This window comes from Trachypithecus francoisi, unplaced genomic scaffold (assembly GCF_009764315.1).
Source record: "Trachypithecus francoisi isolate TF-2019V2 unplaced genomic scaffold, Tfra_2.0 Lachesis_group1, whole genome shotgun sequence".
Lineage (NCBI taxonomy): Eukaryota > Metazoa > Chordata > Mammalia > Primates > Cercopithecidae > Trachypithecus > Trachypithecus francoisi.
In genome coordinates, this window is record NW_022681454.1 from 105388639 (window position 1) to 105414986 (window position 26348).

The 26348-nt window shown below is 36.5% G+C and overlaps 1 protein-coding gene across 7 annotated transcripts in view; it reads right to left on the reverse strand.

The window, feature by feature from the left end:
- Positions 1-26348, reverse strand: part of COL25A1 (collagen type XXV alpha 1 chain) — a 452942-nt gene that overhangs the window by 80806 nt on the left and 345788 nt on the right. For all 7 annotated transcript variants that reach the window (XM_033214966.1, XM_033214965.1, XM_033214964.1 and 4 more), the window contains 5 exons: positions 12031-12084; positions 10059-10085; positions 7610-7654; positions 907-939; positions 427-462 (listed from right to left, as the gene is read on the reverse strand). In XM_033214966.1, coding sequence (XP_033070857.1) covers positions 427-462; positions 907-939; positions 7610-7654; positions 10059-10085; positions 12031-12084 — 195 coding nt within the window. The remainder of the gene's footprint in view (positions 1-426; positions 463-906; positions 940-7609; positions 7655-10058; positions 10086-12030; positions 12085-26348) is intronic.

The window sequence follows — 26348 nt, forward strand, 5'->3', positions numbered from 1 at the left end:
AGAATTGTTCATCACTACTGAGACAGTTTAATGACAGATAGAAACATCAAAGCAACACAGCCAATTATAGACTTTTTTCCATTAAAAAGTTATTTTAAAAAAGATAGAAACATGCAGATTACCATTAAACATGCAAGATAAATTGTTGGCATTCCAACCCACCTGATCTTTGTTAGTTTCAAACAGCTAAGTATATGCAGACTTTATTTCATAAAGCATCCTTTTACATGTATAAAGTTTGTTTGCACATTGTGCTATGGTCATCATCAATAACTTTTAAAATGCACAATAACCAATAACACTCTGTAATGCAAAACATGAAAACCACATCATTTTGTAATAATTGTTTTCATATTACACAGTGGATGGTAGATATAAAATGGTGAATATGAGACAGTAAGAACACACTAGAGATAGAGATATTACCTTTTGCCCTGGACGACCAGATTCTCCAGGTTCTCCCTGGCCAAAGAAAACCGAAGATGAAAAAGACGGTCTTACAAGAATTTTCTAAAACCTTTAGGCCTCTGGGCACCGTCACAGGGATGGCCTAGTCCCCTTCTACAACCACATGTCTTTTATTTCCTTTATCCTGCGACTCTACATCTCATTAGACATAGTGATTTAATTTTTTTTTTTTGCTGTAAATATACCTATAGATCACATATAAATCACATTTCCATAAAAACCAATCAGAAAGGGAAGAGAATGCAAGACTTCTTATTTAAACCTCCATCAAATTTCCCACAGATATTCCCTATTGCTTTTGGAAGTCCAATTATTGCAGGAGAATAGGAACAGAGTGATAACCACCTAAGTTGCTAAAAAGGGAGAGAAAGTAGAGGCCTATAAAAATCAGAACTGTAAATCCTGGAGTACAACAAACACTTGCAAGGTTATAGTTACCTTAATTCCTGCAGCAGATGATCCAGGGTCACCCTAAAATGAAACCCAGGAGAGATTATGCCACAAGTTATGGGAATAGGAAACATCACAAGCACCCAGAGAGCCATTACCAACACAGGAACTCAAAGGGTACCTCATGACTAATGGGCCTAACTATGCTCCATAAGACTTTGCACCAATATCTCAGCTGTTAAGATGTCAACATTTCCAAGATAAACAATGTACTTCCTAAAAACATGAGTTTACTTCACATGCAGATACATAAGGACTACATTCTGTGAAATAAACACAAATATGAATGTCTTCCCTGGATACAGTGCTAAAAATACATTGTGAAGCAATAAATTACAATTTAGGGATACGGAACTTTTGGCTTTCTCTATTCCTGGAATTTATTAATGCCATCAGCTATCATTTACTGGGAGTTCCCTGACCCTTTTGCTCTTCAGCAAGTCAAGGTTCAATAGACGAAGTCAGAGGTTAATGATGTCAAGTTAGAAAAAGCCACGCAGCAGATCAGTTTGTTTTCCTCATGAAGCACTGTCACAGTTACAATGGGCATGTTTTTTCCAGCTTTACACTTATTTCATTGTAACTCAGGCACCAGGAAGTTACAGGATGATGGATGACTTGTGGGTGAGGGGGACACATGTGAGCTCTGAGAGAAAGTCTTGAGACAGAATCTGTTTTTTAAAAGGCACTGTATTCCAGCCAGATTTCGTGGAGTGTGAATACTTCTCTAAAGCAAACGTGTTATAAATAAGCAGATAGGAACTAATGGGGAAAATAATATGGAGGGTAGCTGCGAATGTTGCTTATTTCTGAAATGAGGTCGGCAAAGGGCCTAGAATTTCAAGTTCCTTCTAGCCCTCTCTGTCTCATGAATATGCTAGAAGGAAAAAGGAAAAGGTCATTTGAGACTGTCAAGAAAACAGAAACAGCTATAGGAGGGAGGCACATATTGGGATTTCCTCAGCTGTCTCATCTGTACAAATGCTCAAGGAGCTCCGGGGGCCCATTTCCTTGTTCTAGATTCCAGAAGCTCCTCATCAATCTCTTTTAGAGACAGACATAAGGCCTCAGGCCTCTGTACATGAGCCACTTGCCCAGCTCCCTCAATTTCTCTCTCCTCTGCCCATGGCTGGCACTTTCTCTCTTCAATTCTTGGCCTAAGTGGCTTTTTTTCAAAGACCCCTTCACCAACCAGCCTAGACACATCAGACGCATGCCCCTCATGCACACATCTTACTCCATAGCATTGTGGTCTGTTCATGTCCACCGCAGCTTACTTTCTAACTGACTATTTATGTTTCCTGCCTATTCATTGTCTATCTCTCTGTTAGACAGTTGAATGTGAGCAGATTTTGGATCTATTTTTATTCAGTGCCCTGGCCCATAGTATATGCTCAATACATATATGGTGAATGAATGAACAAATCTCAAAAAGAATTTTTAAACAGGTCAGTTGTCAGGGATCAAAAAGTAAAATTCTTTAGGAAGGGAAAAAAAAGCTTAGGAAAGAGAAGGAAATAGCAAATTAGCTTGTTAAGTAAACCAATAGTTATGTGAGTTATTTTGACATCTATAATTGCTATCCCTCCTGTTGAAAATTAAAATGTAACTAAACATAAAGAAGAAGGGGACCCTAATACTGTCTTACTGTAGAATGAGACTAATTTCTCTTGCCAATCATTAATATCCAATTGAGTTCCAAATGGGAAGCAACATAAATATGTCCAATAAAAAGAATACTTATTTCTACTAAATTAAATCTGAAAGCCATCAGTATCAGTGAAAGCCATCAATGAATCAGGTTTGCAATATTTTATACAATAATATCTTTGAATTCATAAAAGCAATTTTGACTCTACAAAGTTCCTACTTTGTCTCATTTAAATCTCACAAAACTCTCATGAAATAAAGGGGGCAGATATTATTATTTCCATTTAATAAACAAGGATATCAAAGCAGCTAGCTAAATGAATTTGGGGCTTCCTAAATTCTACTGCCATGTTTTTTTTTTGTTTTTTTTTTTTGGAATAGAAAAGAATTGTTGGCTTATTTCATTTTGACAACAGGACATAAAGGCTGTAGTAAACTTGTAAATACAAGGAAGCTGCTTGTATTAATTGTAGTTTAATTCAATATCTTAATGAAAAGCATCCAGATAATCCCTAATGTGAGTAAAGACTAGATTTAGTTCTCATAAAAAGTGGATGGGAAGAAAAAGACAGTTTCTTGAAAGGGCAATATATTTGTGGAAATCTGAGCAGTTCCATTTGATGGACAACTAAGAGTGATCTTTTTTAAAGACTTAGAACTGTGAAATCTCAAGGAATTTTTACAACTTTTAAGTGGTTACATGACTGCTGGAAGACAGTCATAAGTTAAGCATTTTAAAGGATAATGCTGCAAGTAGTGGAAATAAAATAGTGTGTGTTTATAATCCTCCTTCCCCACAAAGTGAAAATGAATACTGGATTAAAGTAGGGGGAAAAACCCCAACTATGTCTTAAGTATACTCTTAGCTTCGTAAGTCAGTTGGCTTGGAAATAAACATTTCTACAGGGTAAGTTATAGATGAGGAAATACTATAAGAAGATATTTTAGATAAATGAATTTGACTTTACTATGTTTCATTCAAGCACAGTTTCCATTTTTGTTTGTGATTATTTTCAAAACAACACTCAGTAGATAATTATATGTGTGTGTTAATAAGGCGTATGTGGATATATGAAGTGAATGTAGTGACTTATTTTTATCATTCGTTAATTCATTCAACAAATACTTATCAAGCACTAATTGTGTGCCAGACATATCTATTAATAGATGCTGAGAGCTGGGAGATAACAGTAAGCAATGCAGTTACAATCCCTGTCCTTGTCCTGCATTGCAATGATCATTTTCTAATATATGTAGTGCAAAAATATTGTTGATGGAAAGCATGAATGATAATTTATTTTTTTCTTTCTTTCCTTTTTTTTTTCTTTTTTGAAATCTGGTGTAGGAAGAGACTGTCAGGTTTGGAAAATTCTGTGTCACTATGCATGCACAGAAGATGTGATAAGCAAATGCATAGCTATCAAAGGAATTATAAGGAGTGCTGTGGAGCATATAGCAGGTGACCTACCTAGTCCAGAGGAGACTAAAGGCTGCTCCAGGGAAATGACATAAATTAAGTTTACAGTGGACTGAAGAATGAGTAAGATTAGAAAGTAGAGAAGTGATGATGAGGAGTCGGGGGAGGAGGACAGACAGCAACAGTATTCTAAATTATGGAAATGATATGTGGTAATTAGGGAAGGCCCGGCACTGACTGGTGCAGGAGTGCCCACTGGGATAGGCCTTCAGGTGTGATTTTATGAAAAGAAGACAGTTTCGTTGGCTCTAAATATGATGTGGCTTCTGAAAAGGCTCAGAGGATGCAAGTCAAAGATGCATTTTCATACTTCATACTTCATACTTCATACATGCATCTTTGCTATGTAGATGTGAAGTATGAAGATGAAGACAAGTGTGAATACACATAGGAATGGAAATGGGGGAGAGGGGAGCAAAGAAGAAAAAAACAGGCAATGCTAAGAAAGCGAAGGCAAAGCTTTTGAATCAACAGACAGAATTGTGAAGAGTAGAGTGATGTGGCGAAACCGTTCAGTGTGCAGCACAAACACCCCATTTCGCACAGGGGAAAATAGATAAGAAATCAATTTCTACATTTGTTGGTGGGGTTAACACTCCAAAGAGTGGGACATAATCCTTCGACAGTAACTCTACACATGTCTGAACTCCATCTTTGGCAGGTTTATGCTCTTAAACCTAGGGTGTACCATGATTGTTGGCCAGAGTGTGCTGAAGTTGCTGGCCACAGAGAAAACCCAGTCTAGTGGTTTTTATAGTTCCACAGTATTTCCAGATGACCAGTCTGGAAAGGTTTAGATTACTTTACCATCCAAAGGCGCTGAGTTGAATCAAAAGGAAAAAAAAATCCTATTAAAGTCAATCAATGACGTAATTTACTACATCAATGGCAGAAAAGAAGGATTTTTAAAAATTTTTACATCTCAAACTTGGTAAACGATGAATGAGTTTCACATACTGTACACAAAGGCCATGAGAAGAGTGTTTCCAACATGCTGGAAACAAATTATGTGACAGAAGGAGGAAATGTTTAAAAAACACATCAAAAATTATATTGCAATTACAGCATTCTTGGGATAAATGCTACAGGTCGGATTACATATTATACACATTACAGATTCCTATTTACAATCCCCTGTTTAGACCCATTGAAGGTTTATAGAAATGATTTCCGTTTTAACTGAAGCATTTCTTATACTTAATTTCAGTTGACTAATAAAACTTTTTGATAAAAAAAGAAAAACAATCTAGTTGATTTCAATTTCCATGTGGGAAGAAAAGCTAATATTTATTGAGAGTTTATTATGTGTGAGTCAGTATGGGAAATGATTTGCATTAATATATAAAATAAGAACGGTATTCCTTTGAGATGACCTTGGTCTTTTCAAAGAAAAAAGCTGTTTCACCATTGTAAAATTAAATTGCAAAAAATTTAATTTTACAATATGATTAAAGAAACAATTTTTGTCCTACATTCCAAAAATGAAACTTTAAAAAGACATCTTTTAAGCATAAAATTCTCTACATAAATCCACATAGGCATAGTTCAGATGTCGTATAAATTTTTTTCACTTGAAAAAAATTGCCCTCTGTGTAGAATATTTCCTTTCTTTTAAGTGGAGGTTGGTAACTATGGCCAAATTCAGTTGGCCACCTGCAAGACCCAGGAGCCAAAAATGGTTTTTAAGAATCAAAATAACAATAATATTTCATGACACATGAAAATTACATGAAATTAAAATTTCAGTGTCCAGAAATAAAGTTTTATTGGAACACAGCCTACTCACTTGTTTATGTATTGTCTATGGTTGCTTTCATGCCATAACAACAGAGTTGAGTAGCTGTGATAGAGACCACATGGCCCACAAAATCTAAAATATTTATGTTCTGGCACTTTACTGACTTCTGCTTTTAAGCAAAAACAAGCAAGTTAGATGTAACACCAGGTTTATATATTTAGGGTTTCAAATTTTGACTTTGAGAGTAATCAGGGTATATCATTGGTCTCATTTGTATTAAACAGATTCATGCCATATTTGATTGCAGCACGATACTTAAAGTTGGCAGATAAATAAAACGGGCCTATAGCAGTGATACGCAACTGTGGGTGTGTGGCTCTGTCCCCTAGGTAACATTTGACAATGCCTGGAGACATGTTTGATTGTCACAACTCAGAGGTGCTATAGGCATCTTGTGGGTAGAGGCCAAAAATGATGCTAAACATCTGAGGGCCCCAATACAGAATTATCTGGCCCCAAATGTCAATAGTGCTGAGGTTGAGAAACACAGATCTATAAGAAACTGACAGCCCACTCTAATTTCTAGACTCCTTGAATATAAATACAATTGCTACTTGGTGACATTAATTCACTCCTACCACACATGCCGTATTTATATTAATATTTATGAGAAGAAAAAAGATAAATTTCTTTTTATTTTGTGGCTATGTTTTTATGACTAACCGTTATCCATCTGTACTGTAATAATCTTCAAAGTGGAATAATTTCCAAAGTCTCAACTGTAAGGCTAAATAAATACATCTTCATCACTCAATTACTTAGCCTGATTTAAATTAAAACCCATCTGACTTTATTCTATTTTCAATTTCTTAAAAGATCTTAATCCTTAAAACATAGCACAAGTGAAGTATAACAACCTTCCTATGTCAGAGGTATCTATAAAGTATGAATCCAAGCAAAAGCTGTAATGATAGACTGAGGAAACATAAGAAGAGAGGAGGCAGAAGACAAGCCACAAAGCTACTGCAGTATAAATGCTAGTAATGGTTTAAAAGACCCTTTGCCTGGGGAAGAATACGAAGCCTGACAAAATATCCAGATTTAGTGGAATTTGAATTGAGGTAAATTTTCAAGACTGTATTAGAGGGTCTAATCAAGTGACATTAACTTATAATCAAACTTTTCTTTTCCTGTTCTTTTTAAAATTATTATTTCAATGGGTTTTGGGGGGAATAGGGGGCATTTGGTTACATGGATAAGTTATTTAGTGGCGAGTTCCGAGATTTTGGTGCACCCATCACCCAAGCAGTATACACAACACCCAATGTGTAGTCTTTTAATCTCAGCCCCCTCCCACACTTTCCCCAAGGCCCCAAAGTCCATTATATCATTCTTATGCCTTATAATCAAACTTTTAAATCTCATTCCAATTCTCTGACATGTTCTCTCCTGAAACTGGTACAAACTGAATCACTTTAGGTCTCTATTTTCATATCCCTGAGTATAAAGGGAGCGTCCCATTTACACATGAATAAGTATTTTAATTCCTTGAAAGCCATATTAATGAAAATTTAGCTATACATTTTCTATAATTTTTGATATATGATTTTACTTTGAAAATGTTTTAATTTGTGGATAGGAGCTTGTGGAATAATCACCTTTTATAAATCAAATATTTAAATATTTTCTAATCTTGGAGAATGATCTCTGACCTTTTCATATTTAGCAACTCTCACTCATCTCTCTAAAAATCTCACATCTTCATATAACTTGAAATAAAATTTCTTGCTCATATATGTACCCTTTCATATCTTACAAAACTGTACCTTTTCACCTGTGTCACCTTTGGGGCCGTTCTCTCCAGCGTCTCCCTGAGGAGGGGAAACAAGTGATACATGTAAAATACATTGGTGACATTAAGCAAAGAGTATTTTTCATTATTTTAAGCTTTCTTTCACGAACACTAGATATTAAAATCTGTTGCAAATGCTCTATAGAGCTAATGTATTTATACTTGACCAGTTGTCTGATATCAGTAAAAGAAATTTTACTACAACGAACATGGCTGAACAGTTTTAAACTATTCCACAGTATTAACAGAAGACACTTGCTTATCTATCTTCCAATGCCTTATTTGGGCACCTAAAGCCTCCTTAATTCTGTCTCTCCAAACAAAGGTTTTCTTCTGACAGTTCTCTGAATATGCCATGGGCCTTACCACCTCTGAGTCCTCCTTCATACTATTTCTGTCACCTGGATCCCTCGCCTCTCTTTCCCTTTCCATCTGTATAAATCCTGCCATGTCTCCAAGCACATCTCAAATCTCCAGGGCCTTAAAGTACATGACAGGGCCCTCAAAATCTGTGGACTGAATATTTATTTATCTAGGCCTACATGGTTTGCATTTGTGAAATGAATGTTTTATGCTTTACTAGAAAAATATAAAAATTCATAGTTTATGCTTTTTTATTGTTATTTTTGAGACTTTCTATGCCTGTTCCTTCACTGACATCTCTTTTCTGCCTACAGAACAATGCATTAGGGAAATAAAGCATTCGTTTATTATCCATGCTTTCTTCCTTCAATTCTGAATTCTTCAATATAAGTCTTACAATATGTTATGTGGAAATGTTATGGACTTTGGAGCCAGGAAGACAGCCCAGTTCCAGCACCTACTGGGCAAATGAGATTCTCTTTGCATCAGGTTTCTCCTGTGCAATGTAAGGGAAAGGATAATTTACACAGTTATAAGAAATAAGTGCTACACTGTGTGGAAAGCAACTAGGACAGTATCTGGCACATCATAAGCTATTAATGATAACAATGCATGACTATTCACATATTCTATAGGCTGGAATGCAGTCACTTTTCTATTACTTAAAAAGTTTCTCAAAATAGGACAGAAACTATTGATCATAACTTTCTTGGGAGAGGGAAGAAAGGAAGTTGGGAAGGGAGACTTTCACTTTTTCTCTGTATATTGCTTTATTCTTTCAAATAAGCATGAAGTCAGTCTGCTTGGGCATTTGTTTACGGTGACGAATACACTGGGGCAGGCCACGAAAGCCTGGGACACTTTCTCTGATGAACGCCTGGTATGGTGCTGATACTGCTCTTTTTCCCTTCTAAATTCTACACAAAAGAGTCACCCAGTGACTAATTAATTTCAAATTAATTACCATGAACTGATTGGATGCTAAATAAATGTCCTAGTAATGTGTTATGAGGGACCTTTGATAGGCAGTTGATTTGCATGCTTTTTATAAAATTGCACAAAAATCCCTCTATTAAAAAACAAAACAAACAAACAAACCTTCTTAGTAGGGAAACTGGCTGAGAGTAATTGCAAAGCGAAGGGTTTAACTGAACTGCCTCCTCAGGAAACTGCCCTTTCCACCCACATATTTTGCTCTCCCTCCACTAATGTTTTTGTTTTCTTTACAATGTTGAAAAATACAGTTGTAATCAAGAATTTTTCTTGATCTTTAGATAAACTTCTTTTGAGATTAGAGGTTATAAAACTCATTTGTCAGAAAGACCATATCACTTACGAAGAGCATGATGCAGTAACTTGGTAGTTTCCTACTCAGCATATTTTTCAAACACTATTAAAATAAGTAGCATGAGAACCAGGAAAACAAGTATCATAACAAGCAATCAGAGCCTAAAAATAATCAGGACAGGCCCAAGTAAGGAAAAGAGTCTAGGATAATTTAACACTCTGCTTTTCCTATTTCTCTTTTTGGTTTTTATGGGAATTCTTTGTGGGCAACCTTCAGATAATTGCTGCAGGTAAACATCTGTATCCCTTTAACCTAGTGACATCAGAAGCAGTAGAGAGAGATGCGGGTGCTTGGAAAAGTATTAGAACGGCATTAGCAAGTAGGCAGACCAGATTTTGCAGGCCTAAGGATTTTTGAAACCCATTTAAAAGCCTGATACAGAATGTTTAAATTTGCTCTCTTTCTCTTCATTTTTAAATATTTGTTCTGAAGGTACATCGGCACCTTTCTCTTTATTTTTTAAAACTTTTTTTTAACCCAAATTTTTGTCTATACATAAGAATCACACTATTTCCTCCTTCCACTAATTAACAGTTTGAAAAAACACAGGGGTCATTATATCTATATCTATATATCTATATCTATCTACCTACCTACCTATTAATCTACCCACTCATCCATCCATTCACACATACAGTTTAGTTTGGGTACTTCTTTGGTATGCTGGTGGTGGGGAGTAGGGAGAGAGAAATACAGGCAGAATCATTCTTACCTTTTCACCTTGTTCTCCAGGTTCTCCCTGAGCAAAAGGACAGAGATTGGGTGACATCACATCATAAAACACCTAATTTTATGATCCTTATTAAACAAAACAGATATTGAACTTACTAGGTAAGTTATGCATGACACTTTCTATTTTGGCTACATGTAGTTGCTATATGAAAACAAATGATAAAATGAGTTTCCTGGAGAATGTGAGCATGAATATCAATTATCAAATATAATCTTAATTTTTTGCTTTTATAGCACTAAGAAATGTATTTGAAGATTATCATCCAGAAACTGGCTTTTGGAGCGCTAAGGAGAACGATGGTGTGGCAATTCAGTATCTTGAGAGGCTTCTTAGCCTACAATTTTTCATTCTGCTTAAACTCAGAGTTAGTAAGGTAGACTAGCATGTTTTTCTGAAAATCCTTTTATTCAAAGCATTCCCTGGTTCGTAGATCATTTCAAGGTTCTAGGGTGCCAGGGTAGTTACCCAATCTGTCTTGCCCTAACATGATCATAAACAGTCCTAATCTTGAACCCCTTACAATATCATAAACTCTCTTTAGCTTCTGGTAACCAGCATGTTCCAGATCAGGTATATTTTAGGAGGCATCTTCAAGAAAGACACTAGAATGGGGCGGAATTGAAGTGAGTTTAGGAATGATGTCCTTACTCAAAATGATGACATGGATGGCATGAGAACTAAAATGCAAAATGGTGTCCTGAAGAGAATCTCATTTTCACTTTACCCAGCAAAGGACAGAGGTTGGAGCAGGAGAGTAGGAGTCCTAAAGTAAATCATATACATTATGATGTAGTTTCCTATGAAAAGCTTGAGTGAATGTTGCCATAAGATCAGACTGCTTTGGAAAAAAGATGAAATAAAGCAATTATCTTTTTTTTTTTTTTTTTAATTTATAACCCACTGCAGAAGTCAGTTTGGAAGCAAGACTCTTTTCTCCGGAACTCAACCTGACCCTTTGGCTTTCTGCATTTCTGGTCACCTTCACTGCTCAACACCCATCCTGATGGTCGCTAGGCAACACCAGAATAGCACTGTGAACATGCATTAAGCATTAACTCCTATTGTCTGGTGTTTTAGCATGGAGAAACAGAGAGAAGAAGACAGGAAAACAGCTAGAGTCCCAAAAGGAATATTTTCTTTCCTCTCCTGCAGGACAAAGGACAGGTCTATAAATTTAGGGTCTGTCCTAGGCGCCTGTCAATAGCAAATGATCTGTAAAATCAGCTGACAGGCATCTGTGGGTAGGAATACACACCAGCACAGCTGATGGGATTAGACATTAGTTTTGTACTTCAAGGGATGTTCGCTCATCAAAGGATTTGGGATTTGGCTGCCTGCTTGATTTAAACTAAATTGTCACCAATCTTTTTATATTTAACTGATTCAATTTTTTTTTAAGAAACAAAGAAAACTTGGAATAAAAAATCTTCATTACATTTTTTCCCTATTTAGTAATTCAGACTACATCCATTTTTAAATTTTAAACATCTTTAATCTGCCTTCATCTGATTAACTGGTTACGTTGTGTAAGAGTTGGAGGTGGCCAAATCTTGGGGAAAAGCCATAGTGAATGTCATCTTTAGTAAAGCATATGTAAATATCAAAATTTCAGGCAATATGGACATAACCTATGTTTTTATATACCCATTAGGTGGTAAAATGACAACAGTCAGATTTGAAACATAGACCTACTCATGTTATTTAAGTATCCCAGAATAAAGATGTTAGACAATCACATCCCATTTATTTTTCTGCATTTAATACTAATGAGAATCACAAATGTAATTAATTCATTAGTAACAAAGTTCTATACTGTAGCATATTATACTATTCACAAAATACCCATTTAAGTATAACTGGTGAGATTGTTAAAAATTGTATTAAATAATAGCTTACAATTTCCTGACAATTCATGTGTCAGATGATTCTGCTTGACTTTATTTATACCAACCTTTGGTCCTGGTATTCCATTCTGTCCTACTGCTCCAGGCAACCCGGGCTCACCCTCAAAATAGAAAAATAGATACTACTAAGTAAAATAGAAAAAATCAATACATTACATGGATCCTTAGAGGAGACAGCCATCTAATAATTCTCTAGAAATAGATAAAGAATAAGTGACTATTAGTTTAAATTCAAGTTAGCTTCCATGGTCCAAAATGCTGCATGTAATGGAGCAAGGATACAACGAGGTTAATTTCCTTTGTTCAGTCTTATCATCATTAAGAAAACTGAGGCAACTTACCAGCGGAAATTAGTATCTAGCATGTTGCTGGGTACATTGTGAACATCAAATAAATATTTTTTGAATGAGTAAAAGACATCTGAAAATACAAGACTCTCTTGGCAAAAAACTTTTAAGTGATTCATCAGCTCAGAAAAAGAAAGAATAAATCATTCTGTTTTCACATTAGACTTAAATGAACATTTACAAACCTAAATCTTGAAGAACATACACATCTTTGAACACCTACTTAATTCATTTAGACACACTGACACAAAAGTAAACACTAAAAATAGCTTTGGTTTTTCTTTCCAATTTTATTATAAAAAGAAGAAGAATAAAACATTCAGACTTATGGATCTCATTGTCATATCGAGCGATACGCTTTTGGACAAAAGATGATGGCTATCAGACTAGAAAAAATTTCCTATTTCAGAAAGATGATGATGTTTACCAGTCTTTCAAGACTCTGAACCAGCAATTGTTTTCCAAAGAGGCAAAGCTCCCTGAAGTGCCCAGAAACAAGGAAAAGATACTTTGGCCCTTTATGCTTCCATGTGTCTCAAACTTACAGCAATTAGAATTCTGTTCTCATTTTAAAACATTCTGAAATCCCTTCACTGTGTGCCCCAATTACTGGACAACTTTCTTCTTTCCATTGAGGCCAGCAAAGTTGCTCCTTAGTTGATTTTTTAAAAATAGACTTTATTGTTAGAGCAGTTTTAGGTTCACTGCAAACTTAATTGATTTTTGAGAATGTTTTCTAAGTCACCTGGAGGGCAGGAATTCTGTCACTTTTACATTTGTGTTCTCAGCTTCAAAAACATGTATGTTAATAACAACAGTAACATTTCTTAAGTGCCAGGATCTTTATATTCATTGACTCAATTCTCACAAATTTCCATGAGGTAGGTACTATTTTTATCTCTATTTTACAGGCAAAGAAACTAAGGCACAGAGAAGTTAAGTAATTTGTCCAGATTTATATAACTATAGTCAGGACTTGAACCTTCATGGCTTAAGAAGTTATGCTCTGGTTTAAGAAGTTATGCTCTTAACACCATGTTACACTGATAAGTGAATGGAATTGGGAGAGAGTAGATGATGAATATTTCTATCTTAATTATTATTTGGTTTATAGTCCCACTTATAAATGACTGTCAGAATATATAGAAACCTGAATTAAATATAACCTACACAGAGATGATTTTTTAATATCTACCAGAAAAATTAAGCAATGTGAAGCTTGTGGTGTCTTTCTAGAATAGCGAAAAGTATTTTACTATTATAGTGGATTATTAAAATTGCTAAAGTCTTAACCTTCTGGAAAAAAATTCTGCTTCCTATATAAAGTCACACTGTAATTGTAACTCTTGCACTTTCCTTGGTAAAATGGGAAAAAATGTTGACTTAGAATAATGATGGTCATTATGGGGAAATTTTGATATGCCATTTGTATATAACAAAGGATAAGAACTTGGAAACAGAACACATCCTGAAAAAGGAGTATCATTTACTGTGCAACCAGAAAAAGACCTATGGAGTCTGCTTGCTTCAAAGAATCCACAACAGGAAGCACTAATATCATAACTCATGGTTTAATGCAAATAAGAGATGCCGCCAGGAAACAATGCAAACTTTGTTTAGACTTTCAAAGAATAACCATGGTAGCAGAGTTATTTTTTAAAAAACTGGTTAAGCCTCTGGAACAGGACAAAAATTCATGCTGAGATTTTGAAGCAAGGAAGAGAAATGTTACTGAGGTATCTGCATAACATTCTCCTTAATATATGAACATTGAGGGACTAAAGCTTGATCTCCTTTTTCTCTTTGATTTTTTATGTTGTTAATCTTTAACATAAAAGGCAGCAAAAAATGGTACCTGTAATCCCCATTGCTCTATAATAATTGTTTTCATTTTGTCCCGTCTCCTTCTGGTCTTTGTTATTTACAGTTACATATTTTCAAGAAATTGTAAACATATTGCATAGCTCGATGTTCTGATTTTTTAAACCTTTATACGCACATTTGTTTTCACACAGTATTTGTGAACACTGTCTGGTGAATAGTTTAATCATCTATCAAAGTCAGGTGTGATCATTTGTTTAATCAGTCCCACATTGTTGAATACTCGTGTTCTTCCAATTTTTACTATTAAATATAAACTAAAATAAACACCTTTGTAAATATACTCATATTTTTCTGTCAAATAATTTAATTATGATAAATTATCTAAATTTGTTTTATTAGTTAATGGAAACATTTTATGGCACTAACTGCATATTTCTAAATTGCTTTCTAAAAGAGTTCTGAGTTTTATTTGCTTTTATAGGCACTTTAAAAATTTTTTCATAGGCATTGCTTTTATAGGCATCCACTCTGTGTTACTTTTTCACAACTTTTTACAACAATGGTTTTTCACAACAGCATTGAATATCACAATTTTAATTATTTTTGTGGCTATTTTAATATGCACAAATGAGAGCTTACTGTTGTTCAGTTTTAAATTTTTACTTGTAAGCTTAAATATTTTCTGATGGGTTCATAATTTAAGTAGGTATTCACGAAATTTAACAGCTGAAAAGTGAATAAAGCTAGAGGAAAAAATGACTGATAGCATTTTACCTTTATAATAGTTATATCAAGCAACACATACTCCAAGTTAGATTAAGGGACTACAGAGCATTCTGTTATTGTCCACACTTAGTTTCCCAGGTTCCGTGCAAAGAATACAAAAGATAAACCACTGTACAAGTCTGAGTTTTGTAGCCAAGCTACAGGAGTCTGTAGATGCTGATTATTCAACCAACAGTGAAAAATATGTTCTACTCTGGACTGAGTGTTTCCTGAGACATAAAGATGAAATAGACATGACAACTGCCTTGCCCAAAGAGCTTATTTTTGAGTGGGGGAAATATATACATATATGTATACATATACACATTGGGGGCATCTAATTGAGTTCATGAAACATTTTTGGGGGAAAGTTTTCTTACACTTCATGAAGTAAGAAACATAATAAATAGAAATCAATGAGAAGTCTTATTGAGGAATAAAGCATACATCTTGTATTAATATCTTTCAATATCAGGACAAAAATTATTATAATGAATCCTCTAAATAAAGTTATCATGATGTTACACTATTACATGATAGTGAACATGTACATATACAGAAAAATATATCAGAAAAGTACAAACAAAAAAAATGGGAACCAGGTTGTGTGTGTGTGTGTATGTGGGTGGGGGGAGCTGGTCTCATGTTTGTTGCACAATCTATCCATCTATTTCTGAACACATTTCATACTTAGAACACTGAGGGTATTCCATAGATGGTGATAAAGAAAAACGGCAGCTAACATCTTAACCACAGGTAGATTAATGGGGTTTTGTCTACTATACTTTAAATTTAAAGGCTATTCCCAGTATGACCATTCCCAAATGGCCATTTCCATTTTAGGCTGAAAACAAGTTGGACTGACTTTTAAGAAGGATGGCTTGCTGCTTTCATTTTTTTTTTTTTTAATCCAAGTCTTTTGGAACTCTAATGTAAAACATCACTCACGGCCATTACAATTATTTTAGGTACTGTCATTCAAGGGCAACTTGAATGAATAGTTAAGGATAAAAAGAAATGCGGTTTTCTTACAAATACTGAGTGCTCAAAGGAAGTATGTCATCTAGCAGTAATATTGCTCATCATCACTTCAATCACGATAGATTTCCTTTCTGGAAATTGGAATGAGAATGGAATGGACCTACATGTTACACCTGGAAAATGAGCAGTGTTTAAACCTATGTTGTCCAATTGGTACCACTAACCACAGGCAGCTATGGAGCAGTGGAAATGTGGCTAGTCCTAATGGAGATGGATGTAAGTGCAGAATACAATTTTAAAGATTTAGTAGGGAAAAAAATGTAAAATATCTCACTAAAAATGTGAATATTATTATTCTTGAAATATTAACTCATATCATGTTAAAATGATACTTTTGAATACACACTGAGTTTAAAAACTATATTATTAAAATTAATACTACTTCTTTTTACCTTTTTCCAATGTGGTTAACTTAAAAATTACATATGCAGTTTGTATTTGAGGCTTGCATTATATTTCTGCTTCTAACGAGCATTGGTTTAAACTATAAAAGTATTTACTTATTAGAAGACATCATGAACCAAAAGCCTTTAAAAGCAAGGAAGGAGTACTATCAGTATTAAAGCAAGTCAACATACAGCAAGACTTCAAAATGGAGACTCCACTCCATTGCAGTTAAAATGCACCAGAGAACTCTGCCAAGCTGGAGCAGTATGTGGCGGGTGGAGAGACTAGAAGCAAGCTCCGGCTCAGACCAGAGTGGCTTTTGGAGGGTCCAGGAGATCAAGTTCCTGTGTGTAACATGGCACAGCTGGTCTCTGTACTGTCTGTAGGGTAAGCTAGTGGTTAGAGGCTGACTCTAGGGACCAACTAAAGGAGTTCTTTGCCACCCACCAGCTTCCAACATTCTCTTAAAAGCAAGTCAGGCATAGAGCTCCTTCACTCAGTTCTTTGCAAGCCTGTCGCATCTCATTCAAAATAAGAGCCGACATCCTTACAATGGCCTCAGTCCCACATGATCTGACTCCTGCTGCTCCTCTGACCTCCCTTCTGCTGCCCCCTCACATACTCCAGCCACACTGAACCCCGTCCCCACCTTGCTCCAGTGTGGAAAGCAGCCGCCTGCCCAGGGCCTTTGCACCTGAGCGTTCTCTAATGGACCTCCTATGTTTTTTCCTCAGATAGCCATAGGATTGCTCTCTCACCTCCTTTAACTTTGAATCAAGCATCCCCTTACTACAGGGGTTAGCGCTGAGTTTCCCCCACTCCCCTAACCACATCACCACTCCCTGCAAAGGTACATGCCTGTGCCTTTCTCTATTATACCAACTGCCACCTAAGATACAACTTTGTGTTTCTTTTTGGTCTCCCGCCATTAGGACTTTCAGGTTTGGCAAACAAAAATATAGGAGACAGAGTTAAATTTAAATTTCAGATAAATAATGAATCATATTTTAGTTAAATATATTCCGAATATTAAATGGGACATAGTCATATTAGAAATTCTCAGTTGTTATGTGAAATTCAACTTTAATAGGGCATCTTATATTTTATCTGACAACCCTATTTTCCATTCCCATACCCTCATCACCACTAGACTATGAGCTCCTTGAGCAGAGGACTTGGTCTATTTTGCTCATTACTCTTTCACAGCACCTATTAAAACCACTCACACATAATAGCTGTTCAGTACATCAGTGTTAGAGGAATGAATGAATATAGGAGAATCAAATGCATTAAGCCTACATGAAGATGTGAAGCACTGAATAGGCCAGGTAGGAAACCAGACAGCAAGGCTGCCCAACTGGGAGTTTGGAAAATAATATAACTGTCATGGCAAGAGATGGCTCTGTCTCAGGCACCCGCAAGGCAGCCACCATGGGAAAAGAGAAGGGAGCAAGGAAAAGATGGGAGAAATGTTAACTCTGCAGTGGCACACCTCCAAGTCGTGCCCAGATCAGTCTGAATCGCTAGGATTGAAGGACACAGGCCCAGCATGAGGTAGAGTGAAGCGAGGTGAGTGTGAATTAGAAGAGGAGTCTGTGAAGGGCAGGGTGACAGCAATGAGAACGTCAATGGCTTCCAAGAAAATCCCTCCAGGACTCTGTTGGGGGAAGAGTGTTTACCTAGAGGACTAAAGGCTCCAGCAATTCAGCCTGTGGGTCCAGAGCCTGGGGCATTGTCGACGTTTCCATGTACTGCTCATCTCTTCCGTCTGCTTCTTCCTTCACCCCCAGTGCCTCAGGTGAGGGGCGAGAAGTAGCTGGGATGATGCTGGTTCTATAAATTTTCATGTCATCTAAAGTTCCCCAAAGACCCTCTCAGAATTTACACAAGTGTCATCATTTACTCTGTGAACTCACTAACATCTGCTTTTCCCTAAGCAGGAGCACTCACAAAACAGTGAAATATTTTAGTGAAAGGAGCCAAGCCAGTCATTCTTAACAGAGGAAGAAACATTCAGAGAGAGGAAGTAACTTTTCCAGAGACAAAGAGCCATGAAGAGGTAGATGTGAGATTACAACCCAGGTCTTCTGATTCCTCATCTTGTGTTTCTTCTATTCAAGCAGCTTGTGTCTAAAAACATTATTCAATTTTATCATGTTTCTTTTCTGTTTAATTTTCACATAAAATAGTAAAGTGGCTTTAGAACACTAATACCAGCCTAATACCATAATACCAGCTGTTCCACATAATAGCTGTTCAGTACATTGGTGTTAGATGTACTGAACTTCCAGTTCTATGACAAAGAACAAATTGCTTATGCTTCCATTCGGGCTGTTTTTCTCTTGTAAAGCATGTGGGGCTGAATCAAATATTTGCTTTCTTCCAACTCTAAAGGAGTAAGATTTATTACTATTACTAGTTGTTGCTGTTGCTGCTCTTGCTGTTATTGTTGGACTAAAGATGTTACCTGGTCATTCTTTATTTCTTAGAGATCTGACTAAATTTGGCTCAAGTCTAAGACTTGCTTTTTCCGGTCAAGCCTTGCATCTCTCAAGCCTTGCATCTCTATACATGTCTCTGCTTTGCCCTACACCAATTCAGGTGGTTCAGTCAATTCTTCACCAGTTTCCTCAAGAATTCCTCTCTGCAGGAATTTCATGAATTCAAGATTCACTATTTGGTACTCTCAGGAAGGCGTCATCACGGAGCTGAATCGTCTTCATCTTACTGGCTTCTCCTCTCTCCCTCTTCCACTTCACTGTCCTCCTTCTTCCCTCCCTCTTAGACCATCTTAGGAAATCGGCTTCTCTCTCTGTGCAGCAGTTCTGCAGTCTTTAGCTCCCACTTGCATCCCCAATCCCTGATTCTTTTTCTTTATCATTCCTGGAAGCACAGGAAGCTGTGTAACACGCAAAAGTAAAAAGAGAAAACCCCTAGCCTGGACAATTAGGTTTGCCTATGCATCAGAGAACTGGCATCCCTACTGAGTTATCTAAACAGCAAACTTCCTCCCTAAAATTAGAATTGTGTAACCGCCCAATGGGCTCATCTTGCCTGCTGCCCAGACAGAGCCAATTTATCAAGACAAGGGAATTGCAATGGAGAAAGAGTAATTCACACAGAGGTGGCTGTGCAGGAGACCAGAGTTGTATTATTACTTAAATCAGTCTCCCCTAAAACTCAGAGCTCAGAGTTTTTAAGGATAATTTGGTGGGTAGGGGCCAGTGAATTGGAAGCACTGATTGGTTGGCTCAGAGATGATATCATAGGGAGTGGAAGCTGTTCTCTTATGCTAAGTCAGTTCCTGGGTGGGGGCCACAGAACCTGTTGTCAGGTCGAGGTGGGGCCATCCAGTTAGAAATTTAAAAACCTGAAAAGACATCTCAAAAGGCCAATCTTAGGTTCACAATAGTGATGTAACTTGCAAATCTTATGACCTCTGGAATAACGACTGGTAATATTTAGAATTCCAGCCCCTCTCATCCTTACTCGGTGGCTGGTGGCCTTTCATTCATTTTACAAGAACAGTTTAGCTTTTGGGAAGGGCTATTATTTAAACTATAAGTAAAATCCAAGACTAGTTCAACCTATGCCCAGGAATGGACAAGGACAGTTTAGAGGTTAAAAGCAAGATGAAGCTGGTTAAGTATGATATCTTTCACTGTCATAATTTCCTTAGTTATAATTTTGCAAAGGCAGTTTCAATCTCTTTGTCCACATTGGTAATGTGAATACTAAATAGTAGAAAAGCAGACAAGTATATCAGCCAGAAACTTAATACAAATACCCTCTTTCAGGTAATTTGCTGAAATGGGTCTTAAACTGTATAGTAACTACATTTAACCTGGTGACGAAACCTTCCTTATGCTTTTTAAAAAATTACAAATGTTGGCCGGGCGCGGTGGCTCATGCCTGTAATCCAGCACTTTGGGAGGCCAAAGCGGGTGGATCACGAGGTCAGGAGATCGAGACTATCCTGGCTAACATGGTGAAACCCTGTCTCTACTAAAAATACAAAAAAAAAAAAATTAGCCAGGCGAGGTGGTGGGTGCCTGTAGTCCCAGCTACGCGGGAGGCTGAGGCAGGAGAATGGCGTAAACCCGGGAGGTGGAGCTTGCAGTGAGTGAGTCGAGATCCGGCCACTGTACTCCAGTCTGGGTGACAGAGGTAGACTCTGTCTCAAAAAAACAAAAACAAAACAAAACAAAACAAACAAACAAAAAATTACAAATGTCTAAAATGATAAATAAGAAAACATGATAGTTGTATCAATAATATAACAGTATGAGGTGTTTCAGAAATAAGTCTTTTGGTTAACACTTTTAATTTTAGATTTTCATACTGTTCATGTCGACAGAAATATATACAATACAACTTGAACAAAGGAAATGTAATGCAGAGAGATAGTTACAAGTTTGCGGGGGGGTGGGGTCATGAAAGATACTAAATTGACTTTATCTGAGTGAAATTTACATAAATGAGAGGAATTATTTGCCTTGAGGACACTCACAAAATCTGAAGGTCTAAGGAGGAGTATGCATGGTCACATGGAAGACTCCCCCATTCCACTCCCTGCCTGATAATTTCCTCCTTTCTCTTCCCATCCTCTTTGTCTCTCCAGCCCTAGTTCTCTCTAGGAAGTGCCTTGGGGATTACATGTGAACACCACAGCCTCCAAGCCCTGCCCACAGCTCCTCATCAACAATGCTCCACAGCCACCCATAGGCTTAGGGGTGCACGTGCCAGCAGGATGGTCCACTCTTTAGAATACAGATCTGGGGAGGGCCCAGTACTGACAATGGACTTAAGACAGATGAGGCAGCAACTCTTGGCTTCCAGGTACCTGAGACATGATCTGGAAGTGAGAAGACATGATTATGGGCAGGCAAGTCTCCTTGGCCCTATGAACTCCTCACTTATGAGGAGGGTGATACCATAAGATGGACAAAGGAGGCTTAGAAGAGAAGCACTGCTCGCCTGCATCCAAGGGAAGCACTACCCAGTATCCCCATTTAAAATAACATGAAAGATGCAAAAGTGAGCCCAAACCAGCCAGAGAGCATGATGCCACAGAGGGTTCTCTGTTTTGAATATATCCTCAATGTGTACTCTTACGGGGGAAAAAAGATTAAGAATAAAAGCTTACGGGATAGGAATATGAAATATCAAAATGGATGAAGGGGGTCATATGAAGTGAGTTTCTTAGGGCTGGGAAAAGTCAGATACAGCAGTTTTTCAGCTCCCTTCTGTTACAATAATCTCTTCTAAATTAGACAATTCGTGTGTATTACAACTTTCCACTGGACTGAGATCACGAGAAAAGAAGTTTCAGCAGTAGTGGCCAATCGTCATCTGACATTCCCCTGGCAAGAGGTTGAGGAAAAGACCTCTACCCACGTGTCTCCAGTCAGAAAGGAGCTCAACAGAGTTGTTGCGTATTTTGGGAAAGACACTCTTTCACCCTCTGAATGTAGATATGAAAGAATGCAGCGCCAGGAGTGATTGGCAGCCACCTTACAACTGAGAGGAAAGCAGGAATTAAGTTGACAGCAGGAACATGGAAGAAGGGCCAAGAGATGAAGGAACCTGGGTTCTTAGTGATGAAGTTTAGTTGTCAGAACAAAGCCAAGCTGAAGACTGCATTAGCGCTGGACTTTCAAGCTCATGTGACTTAAGGAAATACCTTTATTTTTTCACCTGGTTCTCTTAGATTTCCATGACTTGTAACATAATGTGTTCTTGAAAACATATCCATTTTTAAAGTTTTAAAACCCAGCTAATTCTTTATTTCCTAAAGTATAGTTTTTAAAGATACTGTGTATAGTTTGAATGATAAGTTATTCTTTCTCTTGGAAAGAGAATGTGTTTAATTATTAATAGAAATTTTAAATGTTTATGTCCAAGTGGAAAAATTCTAAAGGTCAATGAAGAGAATGAGATAATACTTCTTACTGATACTCATTTGGACACCTAAGAGGTTTCTGAATCATGGAGGCATTAATGCCTCCAATTCAAAGAGGAAAACAATCTACCGTTATTTAACAGTCTTTTAATAGGCAGTTACATGTATTACTTCCTTTATCTTTTCTGATTAAACTTAGAGGTGAACATTATAATCCCTATTTGAAAAATGAGGAAACTAAGGCTCAGAGAAGGTAAGCAATTTGTCCGAGGTCATACAAACACTGAGCAGCAAAGCTACGATTTTCTGAATTTAAAAATCCACACTCTTAACCATTACCGTGCAGTGGAAGCAGAATGCCTGGCTCTTAAGTTCTACTCTGCCACTAACACTTGGATGACCTTGGGCTTCTTTTACTCTTTCTGCACCTCAGTTTCCTCATTAAGAAAATGGAGATAATCGTAGTGCCTATTTCACAGAATTGCTCTGAGGACTAAATGAGCTAAGATGCCTGTAACACTTAGGACGCTGCCCAGCAGGTAATAAACACTGGATACATTTTAGTAAATATGATATACTGCTTCTGTTCTCTGAACTAGGCAGAGAAGACAGAGAAGAGGATCCTGAAAGGAATTCAGTTTCTCATAAGTGAATCCCACCGATGCTGTCTCACAGTTGGATCATGGCTACCTCTTGGCCATGTGGCCTGGCATCAAATAAATGGTACTGGGTAGATTTCACCTGTTATGATTTTTGACAATAAATTATAACATTGCAGTCTTATTTTTAACACAAATCTCAAAATCAAGAGTATCAGAGATCAGACCTAATGATACAAAAACAGGGTGTGTGATTTATATTGATTTAATATTTTAGTAGTCAGAAATTTTAAGGAAAAGTTGTCCATGATGAATACAAAAGCCCTATAGTGATCAATAATATCAACAATACGGTGTTTTAGGAACAGAATTCTAAGACCAAGGTAATCTATAGTTTAAATTTTAAATATTGTGACATGGTGATAGCTCCTCTTCTTTTGCCAACTCCTGTTTATACTGGGAGCCTCACCGAAAGTCTCCGATTTGGGGAAGTGCTCTTACTCAGTCCTTTGCACTGGGCCAGGGAGCCCTGTGCTTTTCTGTTATAATACTTCACAGTATTCTAATTTAAAAATCTACAGAGTTTTCATATAATTGTTCATTTAATCCCCCTACTACCCATTAGCCTAGAAATTCCATGAGGCAGAGACAGCTGTAAACTCAGTGTTCAGTTGGTGCCTCACACTAGGTAAGGGTTAAATAAATATTTGTTGAATGAATGATCGAGGAAATTCATAAGTGACTCAAAGAGTATATTTAAGGGAAATTACTTTATAAAGCTTTTCCCAATTATGGATACAATTTATTCAGATGTAATATGTCAGTGATTTCTTCTATAAAATGCAGTGTCTTTTACATTAAAATAGAAAAGAGTGGATTTCATGATGTCATAATTCATTCATAAACATTTGCTTCACTGTTTTTCTGTTTTGCAGCAGCGAGTGAGAAGCTTTACTTCCTCAGCTACCCCTTTCTCTCAGCAATCCCAATCCTTCAACAGTTTATTCTTCCTTCTCCCAATATTTTCATTTGCTAGAATAATAACTGGTATCAAACTTTATAGTAACATGCCTTAAAAAGTCGGGAGGAAAGTGGTTTTAAAGAAAATCTTACTATAATAGTTTTATTTCAAGCCAGCAGGAAAAAACCTCCTTCAACTAAATTTTTGTTTTCCCCTAAAGACACCCAAAAATAATTACATGAAGAAAAGAAATATCTTGTGTTCTGCTTAACAAGTAAAATTGAATGAAAAATATCTTTAAGAGTAGAGTAGGTTTTTGTATAAAAATGGCTGAGAATATATAAATCATTCTCAGGAGTGGATGAAGTGACTTGACTTTATGAAATATCTGTAACAGGAAATGATGGTGCTTCTTTAAGAAGAAAGCATTCATCCTCTCATTATAGTTACTAGAAGAAAATGGTCATGTACTCTTGGAATTCTAATATATACAATTATTAATGTTAAAAAACTGAAAAATTAAAAAATGTAATTCTCACTTTTAACACAAAAAAGATTGAATTGTTGTAAGATACTTTCCTTGAACTATGAACTAATCTGGAATCATCAATCAATCACTTAATTTAGTCTCAATATCTTTTCTTAAAGTTTAGCATTAGAAAGTCATAAATAAATTGCGTAATAAATTACTGGGTAAATTCTGCTAAAGGAAAATTTTAAGCTAATTAACTAGAAAACAAAAACAGCCCTACAACACGTTTAAAACCTTCAGGAATGTAGGTAGCAATAAATATATAAATAAATAAACAAAAATACCGTGTTTAGTGTTTATAGTAAGTGAACGGGGAATAAAAAATATTGGATTTATTGTATTGTCCACTGCATAGACTTGAATCAATGGCTTAAGCTTTGAAAGTCTGAGAGCTTCAATTTATCTGTTCTCTAAATATACTTACAATAAAAATGCCATTAAAAGTATGCTGTAAAGATTAATGTCAGTGAAGAACTGTGTGACCCAGGTATAAGAGATAAAAAAGAATTTCAAATGTCATAACTATAAACTAATTAAAATTTAATGTTACTTAAAAATCACATAGCTATTTGTGATGGATTCATAGGTGATGCATTAATATCAATTTTTAAATTTACGTTATATTTGAAGTTTTAAAAATAACAATAAACTCTAGAAAGCACTTAAAATTGCATGAATCAAGATCATCTTTTGGTTTGGAAACAATCCCTATGACTTTGCAGGCCTCAGAAAAATTCTAGCTTACATAGACATAAAAAATTTCATTTTAATCCTGAAAATCTTCAACATTATTTTTGTAGTAATCAAGAGACAAGGATGTGAATTAAGAGGAGTAAAAATAGGACTTTGTATGGACTTCATCTGTCTCCAGCTCCTTTTTTTTTTTTTTTTTTTTTTAAGACGGAGTTTTGCTCTTGTTGCCCAGGCTGGAGTGCAATGGCATGATCTTGGCTCACTGCAACCTCCACCTCCAGAGTTCAAGTGATTCTCCTGCCTCAGCCTCCCGAGTAGTTGGGATTACAGGCATGCACCACCATGCCCCACTAATTTTGCATTTTTAGTAGAGACAGGGTTTCTCCATGTTGGTCAGGCTGGTCTCGAACTCCTGACCTCAGGTGATCCACCCGTCTCGGCCTCCCAAAGTGTTGGGATTACAGGCGTGAGCCACCGCGCCCGGCCTCCAGCTTCCCTTTCATGGCATTTGCACAGTGTTGGGCACTAATTGCTCTTCAAATAAACTGTCATAGTGATTATCTGTTCTTATGGATGCTAAGAAAGATGTAAATCAGGAAAAAGTAGAAAAATACAGAGTTTTAATAACACCTTTTAACAGTTCAGATTTTTAAAAACTGACATATAAGTATGTAAACAAAAATTGTAGACAGCAATCTATTTTGCCAAATAATTCTTCACTTTAAAAACATGTTTCGACCATAAAATTATTTTAAATAGCTCACATTTCTCCAGAGTATTTGAAGTAGGAACTAACTGATCAATATTCAAATATACATCACTTCATGTATTATGTGTGTGTGTATGTGCATGGGCATGCACTCATGCACACGCACATGGTGGGGGAAACAATAAATTATGGAGGACAAATAAAATGTTAGTTATATGTTTAAACCAACGAGATCTTCAGGAGAATTACATTATTTTTGTGTTCAATATAATTAGCCAAAGAAGAAATAGATAACATTTTATATTTTTAGGTAGGATTTGCATTAGATCTGCCCTAACTGCTTGGTTGGTGGAAACTAGTCCAAATTATGAAAACATCAGCTTTCAGAATTGGGAACAGAGGATGTTGAAAGCTGGTTGCATTGGAAACAAGACATGGGGGATGGGGGACTTTTTGTGTACTCATAGTATCTCTGAGAAACTTAGGGATAAATTGGTACAGCTTCTGCTCTCATTTTACAAATGAAGCCCCTTTGAATGCAGAGAAAAAAGGGGTCCTTCAAAGGCTACACAAGAAGTGAAAGAGCACAGAGTGTTCTATCACCA